The sequence below is a fragment of the Malus sylvestris genome, chromosome 2 (genome assembly GCF_916048215.2).
Source record: "Malus sylvestris chromosome 2, drMalSylv7.2, whole genome shotgun sequence".
Classification (NCBI taxonomy): Eukaryota; Viridiplantae; Streptophyta; class Magnoliopsida; order Rosales; family Rosaceae; genus Malus; species Malus sylvestris.
This window is the reverse complement of record NC_062261.1, coordinates 14,329,386-14,347,704: the sequence shown is the minus strand read 5'-3', so window position 1 is coordinate 14,347,704 and position 18,319 is coordinate 14,329,386. Positions and strand designations below refer to the sequence as shown.

At 35.9% G+C, this 18,319-nt stretch overlaps 2 protein-coding genes across 3 annotated transcripts; one reads left to right on the top strand and one right to left on the bottom strand.

The window, feature by feature from the left end:
* The first annotated feature begins 6,186 nt into the window (after positions 1-6,186).
* Positions 6,187-9,274, top strand: LOC126591276 (probable serine/threonine-protein kinase At1g01540). The gene is made up of 7 exons (XM_050256928.1): positions 6,187-7,068; positions 7,410-7,514; positions 7,661-7,783; positions 7,889-8,059; positions 8,152-8,281; positions 8,379-8,588; positions 8,790-9,274. Exons 1-7 carry the CDS (start codon positions 6,446-6,448, stop codon positions 8,946-8,948), a joined length of 1,521 nt encoding a protein of 506 aa, XP_050112885.1. The 5' UTR covers positions 6,187-6,445; the 3' UTR covers positions 8,949-9,274.
* Positions 9,275-13,180: 3,906 nt separating this feature from the next.
* LOC126591284 (PI-PLC X domain-containing protein At5g67130-like) lies at positions 13,181-17,995 on the bottom strand. Of its 2 annotated transcripts, none has more exons than XM_050256944.1 (9): positions 17,699-17,995; positions 17,510-17,611; positions 17,267-17,389; positions 17,020-17,157; positions 14,719-14,817; positions 14,272-14,575; positions 13,883-14,106; positions 13,546-13,632; positions 13,181-13,454 (listed from the first exon to the last, which is right to left on the bottom strand). In XM_050256944.1, exons 2-9 carry the CDS (start codon positions 17,588-17,590, stop codon positions 13,269-13,271), a joined length of 1,242 nt encoding a protein of 413 aa, XP_050112901.1. In that variant the 5' UTR covers positions 17,591-17,611; positions 17,699-17,995; the 3' UTR covers positions 13,181-13,268. The 2 variants fall into 2 exon arrangements, with proteins under 2 accessions (XP_050112901.1, XP_050112896.1); XM_050256939.1 differs by having other exon boundaries at positions 17,719-17,995.
* Positions 17,996-18,319: the final 324 nt, after the last annotated feature.

The following is an 18,319-nucleotide window of genomic DNA, read 5'->3' as shown; positions in this document are numbered from 1 at the left end:
GGAATGAGCCCATTTCACACTCGACGTCAGAGTATAAGTAAAGTACAGTAATGTGGGTAAGGATCATACCCTAAGAGGTAGCCACCTATACTGAGATTCGTCATGAATCCTCGTCGATATGGACTTTCAGCAGCTAAAACCTGGAGGGGCGTAAAACAAGTGTGAGGGGGCCTGAAAATAAAGTTTTTAATAAAAACCCTTTGAAAACGTTATAATCACTTGCCGTAAAACCCGTATAATTTCCCAGAAAATAGTAATACATATCTATATAGAAATCATGCTCGAGAGTAATGAAAACTAAATATATGCCATGTCAAGTATCTCAGCAATGAAATAAGTAAGCCAGGTGAAATAAATCAATGTAAAATGATATGCCAGTCGGAGTCGCCTAACGTGACCTGTATGGCTGAAACTATAGCTCATTAACTAATTCTTGCACACAAGTCGGAACCACCTAATGTGGTCTGTACGACAGGGATAAGTGTAAATAAGTACGCTCAAGTGTTATGATCACGTGAAGGCTGTGCGAATAATCACGGGTCACCTAAGAGTTGGAACCACTTAATGTGGTCTGTACGACAAGGCTGTGCATCAAACTTGGATCCAAGGTGAGCGTGCGGTGCGGGAGGTGAACATCATGTAAATGATTGTGTCCTGACCACGGGTGGGAGCACTAACACCGGGGTGCAGGATAATTAGCTATACATGCCTCTACGTATAACCATAACCAATGCAACCACTAACATCATACAGTACTCACCTGAAACTTACCTGGCCTCTGCAACATCATACAATAGTTTACATATACATACCAATGCATATAATAAAATGAAATGCAAGCATGACATGACATTTAAAAGAATACGCTCGTATAAAACAGTTTATGGGAAAATGTAAAGCATATACATGTATATATATATATAGAAAACCAAAAGCCCACTCACCTCGAGTTCGCACTACAACTCCCTAGTACAACCATCAAGGCGTCACGAACAATCGATGCCTAGAACAATTATCAAATCATGTATTAGAATTCTTATCAATAGAACATGTAACTTACATATCATATTCAGGAAGATCCGTAAGTCGGATTCCCGATCCGTAAGTTTCTAATATCCTTAAATATTACGTAGTATAACGTATCAAAGTTTGGTGACAATCCAACGGTCGGATGGTCATTTGTTATAATAATCAAGTGGCGGACCTTAATGGAACTAGGATCAAATGACGGAATTTCATCAATCGGACTTCACAAACGAAACCAAGGTATTCAAATTTATCCTAAGAAGGTCAGGGGACACCTCGGCCCCTCGCCGGAAATTCAACTATTTCTAAAAATTCTCAAACTTTACAAGAATGAAGATCTCAATGAGTGGAGTAACTTTCATACATGCGACCAAAGCCAATTTGGTCGGGAAAAGCCTCAATTTCATGAAAACCCACCGGAACCCCATAAAGGGTGATTCTTGATTCAACTCCAAACAAGTTCTGACGCCTTCAAAGGACTTTGCTTAAAAAATTGGCGAATTGCCACCAAGAACACCACGGTGCTGCCGGTGCCATTCCCACGAAACCAAGACCAAATCTTGTCTAATTTGTGTGGAAAATCAAAAAGGGAAAGCTGGTCAGAAGTTCCTAGGTGATACCTCGGCGTAAATCGTCAGAAATTAGCCGGAAAAACCATCGAAATCCATCAAGTTTCACAGTCTCTGCGAGTCAGGTTGAAGAGAACCGGTAAGGGATCCATGATCCCGTTCTTATCACCCTTCTCTTTCCCCTCCTTTCTTCTTTCTCCATTGGTCACTCACCATCTCTCTCTTCTCCCGGTTGGCTTTCACCTTTCCCTCATTCTCTTCATTATCTGCCATCTCCACAGCCCAACCACTCTTTCTTTTAATCTAGGCCACACACGTGGCTCACCAGATTTTGCTCCAGCCACACATGTGGCTCACCTAATTTTGCTCCAAAAATTTGGAGCCTTCCAGAAAATATTCAATTTACCATTTTGTCCCTATTTTTACTCGCCCATAACTTCTTCGTTATAACTCCAAATTGCATTCCGTTTGCGCCCATGCATCCGTAGCGACGAGTACTATGGGAATACACCCAGAAAATGAACTTTACGTGACACAACACAATAGTCAACAAAAGTCAACACTTTGTCTCGAAGGGCATTTTCGTAAATTCACTTTTTAAAATTATAAAAATCATAATAATTGGGGACGGGTCATTACACAATGTATCTACTAGTTTATTTTTACCTTTTTAAAAAAAAAAATCACAAGTTAATGTATCCACTTTTTCAATAGAATGTATATTGAACTAATTAGATTTGGATTAGGCGATTTCACATAAAAGAAGAAAAAAACTTCTTCTTTCTTTCTTTTTTAATTAAAAGCAAAAAAAATTAAATTAATTGAATGTTGTTGACAAACAAAAGACAATAAATGAAAAGTCTACAAAAAAAAATTGTAACAGCCATATTAATGTTGGTGGCATGGTGTTGTAAATAAATTTAAATGTAAGGACATCTTTTATCTTACATGGCATCAAATTCAAATTTTGAGTTTTATTTAGATGTTGTAAGGGGCTAAATCTAAAACACCCTTGATTTAATTAGTTAAATTAAATGTAATGAAAAAATGTATCAGCATAGTAATTTTTAGGGAGTATAATGAAGGAATTCTTAATGTGGTATGTTCCAACAAATTAGAATAAAATAAGGAAAAATAATGAAAATGACTTGAAAACTTTGAGTTTTAATGATAAGGACAAAATAAAGGGTAAAGTGAATAGTATTATGATTGATTTTTTAGTGTAAAAATATGGTTTTTCGTTAAAGTGAACAGTACCGAGAGTTTTTCGTTAAAATTTCCAATAAAATATGGGGGCAGTTTGGAGTAGAGTGGATTCCAATACGTAAATAGGTGATCACTCATATACGATGCATCATAGTTGTTGAAACATAAAATCATCCCACTATAAACAAATCTAGTAGTTTTATCAATTTAAGTTAATAAAGTAGAAGTTGATCCATGCCAATATAAAAGAAAAATCCTACCACAAATTTAGATATTTTAGATATATCTTTAGGAGAAATATTATATTCAGAGTTGTGATATCCATACATGTATTTTTACATCTTGCACACTCTCAATTTTCTGCCGTTGGTTCGAATAATAGATCAATGAACAAAAATTACTAGAGATGTGTATGAGGTAAAATGAAATGTGTGAATAGCACTATCGTAATTTGTTTATAGTCATGTTCTATGTATACGCTCTAAATTGACAGTTTAATAACATAATTTCAGAAGAATATTGCTTGCATGTATATATATGAAATGAATGAAGGTCGTAGGTAGCTTTTAAAACTAAAATTATGACATTAATGGATTAGTTGTATAAAGAGAGAGAGAGTTGCATGAGACATTGAGACCGTGACTATAATATTGTATGACATTGAAATTGTCCCTCCACCTAAAAACGATGGAACGTAGGAAGATGCCATCTACAGATTACGTACGTATTAAGTGTTTTCCAATGTAAGCTGGTGAAAAAAAAAAAAACAAGAAATAGGTTCGTCACAAATCATTGCCTAATACACAATCAAGTGAGAAACCAAGGAAACGAAAAGAAATAGTTAAGTGTATGGTCCGGGTGGTTAGAGTTTTTTCGTTTAAGTTACTGCGTCTCGAGTACGAAGAAGAAAAATTGCTTAAATTCGACTCTATAGTGGGTGGATAGTATAGAGTTATCAATATGCTAAAATGATGAAAATTAAAATTTTTGATTGCCAAACTAATGGGACACCCTGTCTAGACCAATCTTATTACTTTTGTAAACAATGATGAATTTAGAATTTGAATCTTGGGGGTCCCAATGTTAAAGGTCCAAGTTTTTTAGATAGAAATATGACACGAAGCGCGAAAACAAATTTAAGTTTATTTACGGAAGTATTTCATAAAAAACTTGGTGGGCTTGTTATCATAACGAACCATGTTGTGCACATGTCAACATATTTTTTACGTTTGTTGAAGCAATCTGATGAGTGCTATCGAGAGCATTTGTTGAGTGTTGTCGACATAACCTGCCGAGTGCTTCCGAGATAAGCCTGACAGACATTACATCAAATGCTTAATGGGTAGAAAAGGAACTTGTACCATATTTTCGAAGGATCGCTGAAGAATCTTCACATGCTTGTTTCCTAACCTCGGGTGGTCCTTGAACCACCTTGATCCCAATGTGCATCTGCACTTGCTTGTAAACCCATCATTTAAAAAAAAAAATCGGTTAATTCAACACTTGAATTGAATGTTGTAGAATTATACAACAATCGGTTCTTCCTAAAATTTCTCCCTATTGAGCAAGATATGACATTTTACTTCATTTTGCATCATCACATTGGCCATGCTTTGAACATTGTGTAATTTTAGTTGCCAACTCACTTGATACTTTATCAAAGGAGAATTCACTTTCTACATTAGGAAAGTGCTTCATTATATATCTTTCATACAAAGGAAAGCTACCAACTAATTATCAACACTTATTATGAGACTTAGTGTTAATAGTAGATTATATATCTTTAAACTTACAAGTCTTGTAATAGTCGAGTGTTTATCTTCAAATTAACAAAACTTCGATCCGTGATCCTTTATAGGTTCAACATGGTCCACCACCATCATTACAGATAGTGTTCTAACTTAACCACCTATAATTAGGTGTTGTGTTTTATCATAAAAGGTTTCGGTAATATTAAGGGTGCAAACTCTCATATATTAATCGTATATTAATTGTATATTACCTTGTCATATGAACAATGTAAGATTTTATTCGCCAACAGTTCTTTTCTTTCTTTGAAAAAAAAAATTATATCAATGTTTGTATATATTTTTTCATAGCAATGCACAAACCCCATTTACCAATTGTTTACATAACCCTTTGTTAGTTGGAAATGCGAAACTTTGAACCTCTTTAAATATCGGAAATATCACGGGATCAAGAGTCTAGGGACTTATAACTTAAGATGTTTAAGAGTATCCGCACATGCACTTAAGATCCAATATAGTCATTTCTCAATATCACTTGTACATAAAAATAAGGGTAAAATGCAGTATAACCCCTGAACTATTACCCCAATTGAAATTGACCCCCTGAACTATTTTTTTGGTAAATTAACCCTTTGAACTATTTAAAATCAGCCAATTAACCCATTGACGTTAGATTTCGCTCATCATTCCATCAAATTCAAGGGCAAATTAGTCATTTCATCATCAATTCTTACTTGTTAATGACAACCAACAATAAAATTATGACATATAGACACAAAATAATGTATAAAACATATAGCATAATAAGAAAACGTAAAAAAATCGAACGTGTACATAACATACAATTTTCCAATGTCATTACACATTATTTTGTGTTCATATGTCATAATTTTATTAGCGGTTATAGTTGACAAGTAAGAATTAATGATGGAAAGAGTAATTTGCCTTGCATTTTAACGAAATAGTGGATGAAATCTACCGACAAGGGGTTAATTGGCTAATTTCAAATAGTTCAAGGGGTTAATTTATCAAAAAAATAGTTTAGGAGGTCAATTTCAGCTTGGGTAATAGTTCAAGGAGTCAAACATCAATTTATCCTAAAAATAAATAAGTAAAATATATAATGAAAAGGTTGACAACTAGCTAACTTAGAGCATTTGCTAACATGTATGACACGTTTATGTTATTTTAAAAGTTTGTCACTCTACCTGATCACAAGTAGGCTAACCCTAATTTCTTTGAAAATAACATCTAGGTTTATTTTAAAAACTGCTTTAACAAAAAGCAAAGTTGAGCCATTAGGATATATTTAATTCATGTAAAAAGATCATTAATTTTAAACAATAACATTATTTATCATTCTATACACTGTTTTTGATACTCCCGACATTTTTAAAAATACAGTTTATCAAACATTCAAATGTTTTATTTTGCAGTTAATTATTTTTAAAGCATAGCAGAATCAAATCCCAAACTGGCCCTGGTAGGCAAAATTAGATTTTTAACTAAAGAAAGAATGTTTAGAACAAACGACTGATTTCCTGTACTTTATATTACATCACAACACTATTAAGCAATTCCTCTTATTCTCCTTAAATTGGGGCTTAAGCAATGAATTCCATAGTGAAGTTACTATTTTTGCACATTGAATGCATTTGAGGAAGCTCCCCAACCAACTACCAAATCCAACCGCGCGCGTAGTTACCTTTTCACTCGAAAGCAGCCGCAGCAATTCTACTCTCTCTCTCTGTGCTTGCAGACAGACGCACATCTTTTTCCGATTCCAAATAGTCCCATCACGCCAGCTGCCATAACTTTCCTCCTCCCTCTCCACTCTTCCTCTACTCTCACAGCTTCTTCACACAAGCACTTATGAAAAAAGCACCAGAATTCTAAATGTCGGATGTAACACAAGAGCCCATGAGCGACCAGCTTTCCGAGCAGACCTCTATCTTCGGCCTCCGTCTCTGGATTGTCGTCGGAGTCTGCGTCGGCGCCGCCTTCGTGCTCCTCCTCGTCCTCATTTCTCTCTGGTTCGCCGCCAAGCGATCCAAGAACAAAACTTTAGCAAAACCCACAACCCCAATCGTCTTCAAAGAGATCCAGGAGATCCGGGTTGACCATGTCCGGACCCAAACCCAAGCTTCCTCGTACCCGAAGCCCGACCCAGTTCCCAGAATCGAGAGGCAACACTTGCTGAAGCCGACGGAGGAAGAGAGCCCAATTGGGTACCAGAAAGTGCACATTGAGATTGGGAAGGACCACCGGATTACTTACCCAGTTGGGTCCTCTTCTTCGCATGGAAGCGGGGAGGCGCGTGCGGTTGAGCAGACCGGTATGGTGGGACCCGAAGTTTCTCACTTGGGGTGGGGGCATTGGTATACTCTGAGAGAGCTTGAGGTTGCGACCAAAGGGTTTGTGGATGACAACGTTATTGGGGAAGGAGGGTATGGGATTGTTTACCATGGTGTTTTGGAGGATAAAACCCAGGTTGCTGTCAAGAACTTGCTCAACAACAGGTGCTTTCTTTGAATTCAATTTAAATGCGTCTTCAGGAAGCACTTCACTTTAAGCACTTCCAAGTGTTTTTCCGGGTAGCGCTTGGATTTTGAATAAAAATTTGATTGTGTTCGTATTCGTAATAAAAGAACTTCTAGCATAATGCTTACGAGGAAAAGTGTTTTCCAGAGAAGCAATCCCAAATCCGCCCTAAGTTCTTTTATAATGAGGTTTATTTTATGTTTGGTTTATTTGACTTTGTTAGAATTTGTGTTGTACTAATTGAGTAATTGATTGATGACTGTGATAATGTGAGCTTTTGTAATTAAATGAATGGATTAGAAGTTGGGTTATTTTAAAGGGGGCAAGCTGAGAGGGAGTTCAAGGTTGAAGTGGAGGCAATTGGACGAGTTCGGCATAAGAATTTAGTGAGATTGCTGGGCTTCTGTGCTGAAGGAGCTCATAGGTACTCTGTTTTTTTTTTTTTTTTGCCTAATTACACTCTATCTCCATTATCTCAAGTGTAGCCTTTGATCTCGTAATTATAGTTTATTAAGTCTACAGAAATCAGAATATCGACTCAAAATCTTTTAACCGCGTTTATATTGATAGGATGCTTGTGTATGAGTATGTCAACAATGGGAACCTAGAACAGTGGCTTCATGGGGATGTAGGGCCTTGCAGTCCGCTTACATGGGAGATCCGAATGAATATCATACTGGGAACCGCGAAAGGGTACAATGCAGATCAATTTAGAATTCACATGCTTTTGTTCCTTGATTTTTTCTTCTTTCCCCGCCTTCATCGGTGGCATTCATCATAACTGATTTCATTTTGTAGGTTAACATACCTTCATGAAGGACTGGAACCCAAGGTCATTCACCGTGATATAAAATCGAGCAACATTTTACTTGACAAGCATTGGAATGCCAAGGTGTCAGATTTTGGCCTTGCTAAGCTCATTGGTTCTGAGATGAGCTACATCACGACGCGTGTTATGGGAACATTTGGGTATGGTGGACCCTCCATGTGCATATATGTATGTTTGTGCGCTTACATTTTCTTGTGTTGACGCGATAATAATCTGTTTCTGCCTGTTGAAGCTATGTTGCTCCCGAGTATGCGAGTACGGGCATGTTGAATGAGAGAAGCGATGTGTATAGTTTTGGGATTCTTATCATGGAGATACTATCGGGAAGGAATCCAGTTGATTATAGCCGGCCTCCAGAAGAGGTCTGAATCCTTAAGATATCCTTTCTACTGGTTTCCGGTTTTCTGTCTTTCCTGAGTTTCCTTTGATGTTTCTTTTAATTAAATGCGATATTTTCAGGTGAACTTAGTGGATTGGCTTAAGAAGATGGTTGCTGACAGAAATGCAGAGGCAGTATTGGATCCCATGTTACCTGAGAAGCCTTCTTCCAGGGCATTGAAGCGGGTTCTTCTTGTAGCTTTACGTTGTGTGGATCCAAATTCACAGAAGCGGCCAAAATTGGGACATATTGTATATATGCTAGAAGCTGAAGAGTCCCCATTCAAAGATGTATGCATTTCTGATTGAAAATCAATTTATGTTCTCTCTGTCTCTCTCTCATTTGATTTCATTTGGCACTAGTTATACTTTTATGTTCGATGCAGTAAAGTGACTTATCGTATCTATCCCCTTTGATGCTATTAATTCTCTCATCTAGATCTTTTGGTTCAGTTTCGCTATTGATCGAGTTTTTTGAAACACTTATTTTAGGATCGTAGATCCAAAAGGGACGCAGAGCACTTGGATGGTGACAGTGTGAAAAATGGGCCGAAAGAGAAGCAGGTAACTGAACCAGGTGATAGCAGTGGGTATGAAAGAGGCATTGCAGGGTTTGGGAATAAAAACAGTGCCAATGTCACCAAAGTTTGACGCGGGTGACGGTTCTTGCAGTCATTCGGTAGCCGGCCATTGCAAACGGTGACGAAGTTATCCAATTACATACACAGGGTATTACTCCACAGTGTTTTCTGATTCTATAGCTTGTGTTTTGCTCCATATAGTTTCACAAGAAGAGCTGATTCAAATTGTTTAGGCAAATGCCATTTTTCAGAGGAGCTTTTTGAGCAATGAGTGTATAATGTAATTTATTAGTCCCACTATTGCTCACTTTTGTCATTGTTGAATAAAATGTAATATATAATATGTATGTATTTATATATCAAATTTTCAAATCCAAATGATAGTTTCTTGAATCATCTTGTGGCATTTTGTTTACATCTATGAAGAGGCAAACATTTTTATTCCTTAATATGTTTTTGTGACAGACTATAGAATTATTATATTAAATTCGTCTAAACTAGGAAGAGACGAGATTTAAAACTTATGTGCAGAGAATAAAATATACTGATTTAATAGATTTGACTAAATTGTTTGCGAACCAGGATCCTCTCCTGAGCAGTTCTCTAAGGATCCCGCAATCTTGTCCGTTCATTTTATATCGTGCGGTCAGTTTTCGTTAGGTACTATTCATATTTGAATTTTAAAATTTACATTTTATATAATTTCTGACCGCACGATATACGATGAACGAACATGATTGCGGGATCCCTAGGATCCCAGGAAAGTGCTCAGGAGAGGATTCATTGTTTGCATGCAAACGTGTTTTATTTTCAATCATTGTTATTTGATTTTATTCAAATTAAAAGTAACTTGGTAAAGCAAAATTCCCCAAAAGTGCATGATTGAATGGTCTTTTACCGATGAAAATCATGGTAAAAGTAGTTGGAGGCTGTGGCCCCGCCAGTAACATGGTTTTTGTTATGAGTGGGGGATCCTGTAGTTGTAAACCGAGACAGCTTGACAGCCTGCAAGTAAATAGCTCCGCATCTCGTGAGAGTTTAGTTGACAAAATTTTCAGTTTTACAATATTACTGATTCGTGATGTTATTAATTCACTTAATATTAATAATATTTTATAAATTAAATATTACTGATAATTCACGAGCTACTCAACTGGTAACATCATGAAACGGTGTAATACGTAGGGTTTAGAAAACTTTATTGTACATTATCTGAGTAGATAATATATTGATAACATATCCCCAATAGTATATAGATAACACATCGTCATTATATTATCATAAATATAGTAGGGATACATTGATGTGATATTGAGAGAATATCGGGTGTCATTTTTTTTTAAAATTTTGTTATTATTAAGGGGAAGTGAGAGGATTCGAATAATACAATAATAAGAAATTTTATTTGAACTTATATAACTTCTTTCTACACTTAACTTAAGCTGTAAATGTAATTACTTTATTACCTTATTGCATAATTATCATAAAGTACAAAATGAAACTAATAATTAAAATAAGATTATATATAAACCCACACCCAATAATCAAACCTAACCATCACCATCACACATCATTGTCACATCCCGGCCCGGGCCCCCATCACATCTCGGACTCGACTCTCCCATAGTACGATATTGTCCGCTTTGGGCCCTGACCACGCCCTCACGGTTTTGTTTCTGGGAACTCACACGAGAACTTCCTAGTGGGTCACCCATCATGAGATTGCTTTCGCGCAAACTCGCTTAACTTCGAGGTTCCGATAAGCTAGTGAGCTCTCAAAAAACCTCGTGCTAGGTAGAGATGAGAATATATAAATAAATAAATAAATAAATATATATATATATATATATATATATATATGGCTTACAGGATCCACTCTCCTGGGCGATGTGGGATGTTACAATCATTCTCATACGCTCAATTATGACAAAAATCATAAGACACTCTCATAGTAAAAAACAAGCCCTTTTGTATGGATTGATAGTAATTTTGAACTATCGACAATCTATACTAAGCCAATTACCCCTTCTCCTATACCTGGCTGAAATGGAAACCCATGGAGTGGACGGGAAAGGGAAGGATTTTTTATTTTGGGAGACTTTGGATGCGGTCCTTAGTTATGAATATTCTTTGATTGAAACCTTATTGGTTTTTAATTTTTGATCAAAGTCTTTGAAATTAATGTGATAATTTATTTCTATGTACGTTACTATATTTTTTAAATTAAAAATTAGAAATTTTAGTTGTTTACATAATGAGATTTTTAAATAAAAAATCATAATTTGTGTGATTAAAAATATTAAAATATAAATATACTATTGTGTGTGTATATATATAAACATGGGTACATTCATCAAAATTAACCAAAAAATTTATTGTATCAAAACATGGGTACATTCTTCAAAATAACAAAAAAAAAAAAAAAAGATATTAGGCTTAATAACATTAGTATATTTATTCCATTACACTTTACATGGATACATTTTAAAATCAAAGAAAAAAGAATGTACCCATATAAGTTTAAAAATGGATTAGAAAAAAATTGAATAGATTTTATATAAAAAAGGGTACATTTTACATATAACAAATTGGTATATGTAAGAATGAGTACATTTTAAGATTAAAAAGTTTTACATGAATGGGTACATATAATTAGCATGGGTACATTCAGTAACGGAACTATAGAGGGACCTGGGAGGTCCCACGACCCCTCGGCAATCCTGAATCGTTCCTTAAAATTTTATAGGGACCCCTTGCACTCGAGGAGGAAATCTTGTGTACGTAAGCTGCAGCGGCTGAGCAGCGACGTCTGCGGAGAAGACAACCGTGTGAAGAAGTTTTCTTTTATAAGGCTTGGCCCAAAACACTCATTTTGGCCAATTGTTTTAATTTGTTTTAATTAAAACAATATACAAAACGTAGTCGTTAGTGTATATTTTGTTTTAAATTCCCAGCTAGCACTTCCCTCAAGTCCCACCCTTCCTCGTCCCTTCCCCCATCCCATTGCTTTGATTTTCACATCTAATCCCCAATTCCCTAATTTTCAAAACCCTAAAATTCTAAATCCTACCCAATCCCATATTCAAACTTTACTCCAATATCATACCTCAATTTGTTTCAAATCTCCACACCACCACACAAAATTCATGCAAGTTTTTTGGTATTCTAATATAATCTCAATTAAATTATATTAGATATTGATGGAGGTTTATAGTCAATTATTTGATATGATTATTGATATGTTTTATGTTTGTATACTTATGTGATTATTGGAATTTAGATGGAATTTTTGTTTATTGGTTAACTAGTATATGTTTTGTGTTTTTTTATCAATTGTGTAACATAGAAATAAGAAACATGGAAAGATTTTTCACCAAAGCCAATAGCACCCTCTATAAATTCGGATAATTTAAGTTCAAGAAAAAATAAGTGTTACATTGATTTGAATAATCTTGAAAGAGACCCAAGAATAAAACTTCAATGTTATAATTAAACTTGTCAATGTTATTTTTGTCTATTAATTTTTTGACATTTATTATTGGGACCCTCTGTATTTAAAATCCTGGATCCACCACTGGGTACATTTGGCAAAATAAAAAGTACAAATACAAAAAAAATATATGGGTACAAATACAAATAAACTTTAAAAAATATTAACACAAAAAGAAATTAATATATGGATACAAATTAAAACTGAAAAGAAATTGGTACAAGTTAAAAAAGAATTACAAATTAAAAATTGGTGCAAACTAAAACTAAAAATATATGATAAAAATTTTAGTCATAAATATAAATATACTAATTGTAACATTTTTAACATTAAATGAATATATTTAGAAATAAAAAAATATTTTATTATTGAAATAATTAATGATGTTATTAATACTCAAGGACCTTGATAAAAAATTGAAAAGAAATAAGATTTTAATCAATGGAGTAGCAAAAGGAAGGATGAAAACCTACTTTCTCCTTTTATTTTTTTTATATGCAACGGCCACATTATAGGACTGTTGATCCAACGATACATATTCAATTTTTTTTATAGTTACATTTACTCGAACAATTATGATCGAATATGAGCATATCTAATGGTAAAATTTTGTGATCCAAATTAGTCTCGTAGTTAACACGACATGTCTTGGGTTCAATTTCTGACGCTGGTGAATCACATGGTAGTGACCAGGAGGAGGATGAAATGACTCCGTGAGTCTTCCTAACTTTCAGAAGGGTGGACTGCAATGACAAAGTAGCTGACCCTTAAAAAAAAAAAAGGGGGGGGGGGGGGGGTTGCACATGGTCTCATAATAGAGGAATCAAATTTTTCTCCAAAAAAATGTCTCGTGTGGTTTAAAAATTACAAGGGAGGTAGCAAGCAAAAGTAGAGAACAAATTATATCTGAATTGAGAGAGTTGCAGCCAAAATTGTTCCACACAACCACAACAACTGGACTGATTTGCCCCGGGAAGCAAAGTTACCGGAACCTGGTTGAGAGGATGTGGTGGTGGCGGCAGCAGGTGGCGGGGGAGCAAGTTTTGGGACGTCGCATGAACCAAATGTAACGTTACCACCATTTACCTGCTCATACAAGATAGATTGGAAAACTTAGATGACTTTCAAATTTCCCTTGTTTGACAAGTTATAAAGTCTAATTGTAAATTTTGCAAACCTTGCAGTAAGTGATTCTGTCACAGCCACATATCAGATGGCCACTGGCTTCATCCACTGCTTCTGGAGCACCACCACCATCACTTTTCTGCAGCAAAGAAACCAGAATAGGTTAGGCAAATGCATGCAAATATGTCTTTTTTATGGAAAGTAATTCACTCTTATTTTCTCTCCTGCACTCCTCCATTTTTCTCGTCTTTTGATTGAATAAATCACCGGAGAACTTAGGGACAAAGAGGAGTACATAAGGAGAAAACAGGAGTGTGTCACTACCCCTGTCCATTTATCTACTTGACACTGTTTCCAGGAGTTTCCAGTGGAAATGTCTCAATCAATACCTCATAATAATCAACAGCAATGAAGTTTGGCCACCGTTTCCCAGCTGCTTCATAGCAAGTTTTCGACGCGCTCAGTAAGGGAGCTGAATTGTCCATGCAAGATGCTGATGCATTTGGAAGATCGCGAAAATAGTTCACGAGAACTAGTGATTTAGACATTGTGTCCATTGGAGATGATTCAGCACGACTTGGACATGAACCAGATACCATCCCTCCATTTCCATCTGAGAATATAGTACACGAAACAAAATTGGGGAAAATCTTCAGCTAGGAATTAATCTTTACACGCGCATTAAAACAAAGTTGAGGAAAATTTTAGGAACAAATATTGAACAAACAATCTGGTGAAGTGCTTGACATCTTGAAAAGTATGAAAATATAGGACTTACATTGATTTTCGACAACATAGTTCCACTCATAAGCAATTCCCTCTGAAGCCTCCTTAGCTTTCTTAGAGGTGAAGACCACCAACCGCTGATTATTCTGGACCATATCATCAACAGTTGGCCAATCGCTCCCGTTCTTTGGCATCTGAGCAAGTGGGAACCAAAATTTTTTGAGGTCAGCTGCCTCAAAGACCTTTGTCAGGCCCGATGGAGATTCCACATAATCTTCGATAAAAATGGTGACAATCTCTGAGGGGTTGGATTCCAAAAAGGTTTTAATATCTCTCAGCACGTTAATAGCAGGTTTCTGCAGAGAAAATTGGTGCACACAAGCAAAATCAACAGCAGCATTTCAGTTTTCAAATCCCAAACGGACTCTAAATATTTAAGCACGATGTTTTTCTTCTAATACCAATTCAATTTGGCGAAAGCATAATTTGAAGAACTTACAAATGCAGTGAAGTTGTAACATTTGCCACCATACGAGTGACATAACCAGACGTCGTTGTTGAAGTCATACATATCCAGCATCAACCCTCGGACACCATTCTAGCAATCGACAAAATAAAACATAGGAAATATCGGTCTTTAGCATTAGCAGTTGAAACAAGTTTAAATCGACCAAATTATAATTTTTAACACAAAATGGTAAAAGTAACTGAAAAACAAAATTCCAAAATAAATAATTCATTTTTATTAGCATAATTCAGGTGCACCAACGAAAAGCAAGAGTTCTAAGGTGAAACGGCCATATCAGCCTAAGCGTGTGCAACTGATCTAAGCATTTATCGGAGAGTAAAAAGGGCAAGAATCAGCCTACACGTGTGCGCAACTTATCTTAACATTTCGTAAACTAGCAAAATATGTGGTAGGTAGTAGTCCGTCTTGACAACACATGGAAAGTGAAGTGTTTCAGGTGGATTAGGTGGATGCTTCTCCTTTAATCAATATAAATACCCAAATGATTCCATTTCTTAATTTTTAAAAGGGACAGGTAATTTAGCAAAAAGAAAAAAAAAATGACAGCTACGCATGTGCTTCAATAATCACTCAGACACCCACATGCTTAACCTGATATCTTTTTCATTTTTTTTTAGACATTTTTATTTATGCCCTGAATTAAATTTTTAACGACTTGGCTACGGTATATGTATTTACTTAATACATTTGTCATATATGCAAAATTACAAAATATAGGTGGGATTCTCTTGGTTTAAAATATTTTACCGTAAAGTCTGCATGCAAAACAACACAACACACACCACCAAGGGTTCAACATGAGCTAGCTTGACCTAGATGTGTCAGACGGGTGAGCCGGCATGATCACGGCACGGGCACGACCCACTTATATAAGGCATGTCACGGTCTAAGCCCATTTAAATAAGGCACAACACGACACGATTCGTAAGAAATGATCGGACCGGGCCTAAGATTTTGTCCAATGAGCCGACTGGCCCTCGCCCCGTTGGGCCCATCATGGGCCGAGCACGGCCGCAGCCCGTTAAAGAAAATCTTATTTATTCATTATTTTCCAATTAAAACATATATTTCTTCTTTTTTTTTCTGTCAAAAATTAAAACATACATTTTAATGTTAGTAAACCTTAATATTAGCGCGGCATTTAGCTCAATAACATGTTCAAATAAGTTTTTATTAAATTTTAAATAATTAAAGTTTATTTTGCCGAAGTCGGCCCGTTTAGTGACCCTGCAAGGCATGACCTAGGTCTTAATCGACTAGGTCTGCGGGCCGAACTGAGCTTAGTGTTTTATTAAGCGGGTCGACCCAAGCGCGAATCATTTGACACATACGACATCAACGGAGTGACAAACTGCCACGTCATAAAAAATATATTGATTTTGTCAAAACCAAGAAATAAGACCATCTCCAACCCTTGGGCTAAAAGCCAAATTTTTTAGCCCGGAAAATTTAGCTTTTAGCCCAGAAACATCTTTTCTGCTCCAACCCTTCTCTCCTAAAATTTTAGCCCGGAATTATTAAATAATGGAATTAGCCTAAATTTTTTTCTTAAATCAATTTTTTTTAAAAAAATAAATATGTAGATTATTGTAAATTAATTTTATGAACATTTTAATCTAAAAAAATTTAAATTCCGATAAACATTTCGCATTTAGCCCGGGGGGAAAGCTGGGGGGTATTTGGCCCAGAAATAGTATTTGGCATTTAGCCTAAAATTTTAGCATGGGTTGGAGAGTGTTTGGGGGGGGTAATTTGGGGGGTAATTTGGCTTTTAGCCCAGGGTTGGAGATGGTCTAAGAGAATATAAGAAGGACAAACCTAGAAAATCAAACATTTGTCTGGTCAACTTTTCCATCATTTGACTACCGTTTGATTACACACCAGCCACTTTGAGAAATTTTTAGTTGTGACAGGAACACAAGTGGTACACTATGTGTTTTAATAAAAATTAAGAGAAATTTTTTTTTTTAAGTTATTAATTTTTTAGCACACATATCCCACAATTTATTTAATAACACGTATATATCATCCCGTGTACCAATCACACTAAAAAAACCTCTCCAGCTTTGCCTCTTGGCATCTAAGAACACAATGCCTCGTGAAATTAACTAGAGCAGCGTGAATTTTAATTTTTTATACGTAATTCAGACACTAAATATAGTGTGACAACAAAATTGCATTCTCTAAAAAGAAAAAAAAGTCCAAAAATAAATAGAAAAAGGGTAAAAAAAAAAATGCAGGGTAGAGATTATTTGAAGAAGAGAAACTTACCTTGAGTTGGTTGGCAACGGTGTCGTTCTGGTTCATGGGAGCAACAATTAAGGAACCGGTGGCGGACCTAACTCCAGCTTGAGCGTATGAGTTGTGGGTGGTTAGCCATGAATACCGATTGAATGGCAGACCTTTCACCTATAATTAATCACCATATGCAAATTAATTAACAATATTAAAACCAAACCCACCTGCGCAAACCAAACCAATATTAAATTACGTAATTGATTAAGGGAAAAATGATTACCTTTGATGTGGGACTGGTGGGTTGAATCCGGGTGCATCTGGGTCGGGTGTTGCCATTTGCAGCGCAGGTTTGGCAGCTCAGACCGGCGTCGCAGTCGCTGTCTTTCGAGCACGTCTCTCCGATCTGTTTGGCATTTGGGAAAAACCCAGAAAAGGTAAGAAAAAGTGATTCCCAGAAAATTAATTGTATTGAGAATTTGAGATAACACGAGCTAATTAGATATGGTCAATAAATAAATAAAACCTGGAGACACAAGGAGGAAGAAAATAGGCAAATTGCAATGAAGAGAGCTTGAAGCTGGAGATTAGTTAATAAAGTTGCCATCTTTTGATATTCTTTGAGACCCTGCAATTGTGAGGTAACAAAAGAAGAAATGGGTAAAAGGGTTTTATGGGTTTGCAAGAAACGAAAGAGAGATTTTAAGAATGTTACCAAAAGGGGGAAGCTTTTACCTCAAATCCCCAGGTTTCTCTCTGTTTTTGGAGACAATTTCAGGGTATTGGTTTATCTTGAGAGAGGTGGAGATGGGGGAGAGAGAGAGAGAGAGAGAGAGGACGAGATATAGAGAGGGTGGGAGAGTGAGATGAGATTTAAAAAAAAAAATAAACAATAAAAAAAATATAAGAGGAAAGAAGCGATTGAAAGAGAGAGAATGGGAGTTGGGTTTGGGTTTAATCTCAGTTTCCTGAGGAAGGTGGGGGGTTGGGATGCTGGAATGTGGGGATGTTTTTATTTTGGACAGACTTCTCCTGAGGCTACTATATTACAGTTTTATCTATGCATCTCATTTTATTTTTCACACTTCTTGATAATTTTTATGTGTCGATTTTTTTCATTTCATCTGATTCGACAGTCGAAAATTAAAAAGATATGTGAGAAGTAAAATAGGATATATGAATATCACACTCATTTTTAAATTTTTACAACAGATGAGATTTATGGGAAAGGGAAAAGGAAAGTGAACGAGGAGAATCGGAATGGGCATTGGGAATTGGGGAGAAGAGAGAGAGAGAGAGAGAAACAGAGCAAGGAAGGTGGCAATTGGTGATAGGT

What these genes read in the sequence shown, in the direction of transcription:
- LOC126591276 (XM_050256928.1), top strand. Translation starts at nt 6,446, where the DNA reads ATGTCGGATGTAACACAAGAGCCCATGAGCGACCAGCTTTCCGAGCAG. An exon ending in ATACTGGGAACCGCGAAAGG is followed by an intron (nt 7,784 to 7,888) that starts GTACAATGCAGA and finishes TTCATTTTGTAG; the next exon opens with GTTAACATACCTTCATGAAG. An exon ending in CGTGTTATGGGAACATTTGG is followed by an intron (nt 8,060 to 8,151) that starts GTATGGTGGACC and finishes TGCCTGTTGAAG; the next exon opens with CTATGTTGCTCCCGAGTATG.
- LOC126591284 (XM_050256944.1), bottom strand. Translation starts at nt 17,590, where the DNA reads ATGGCAACTTTATTAACTAATCTCCAGCTTCAAGCTCTCTTCATTGCA. An exon ending in TTGCTGTTGATTATTATGAG is followed by an intron (nt 13,633 to 13,882) that starts GTATTGATTGAG and finishes TCTTTGCTGCAG; the next exon opens with AAAAGTGATGGTGGTGGTGC. An exon ending in ACAGAATCACTTACTGCAAG is followed by an intron (nt 13,455 to 13,545) that starts GTTTGCAAAATT and finishes TTGTATGAGCAG; the next exon opens with GTAAATGGTGGTAACGTTAC.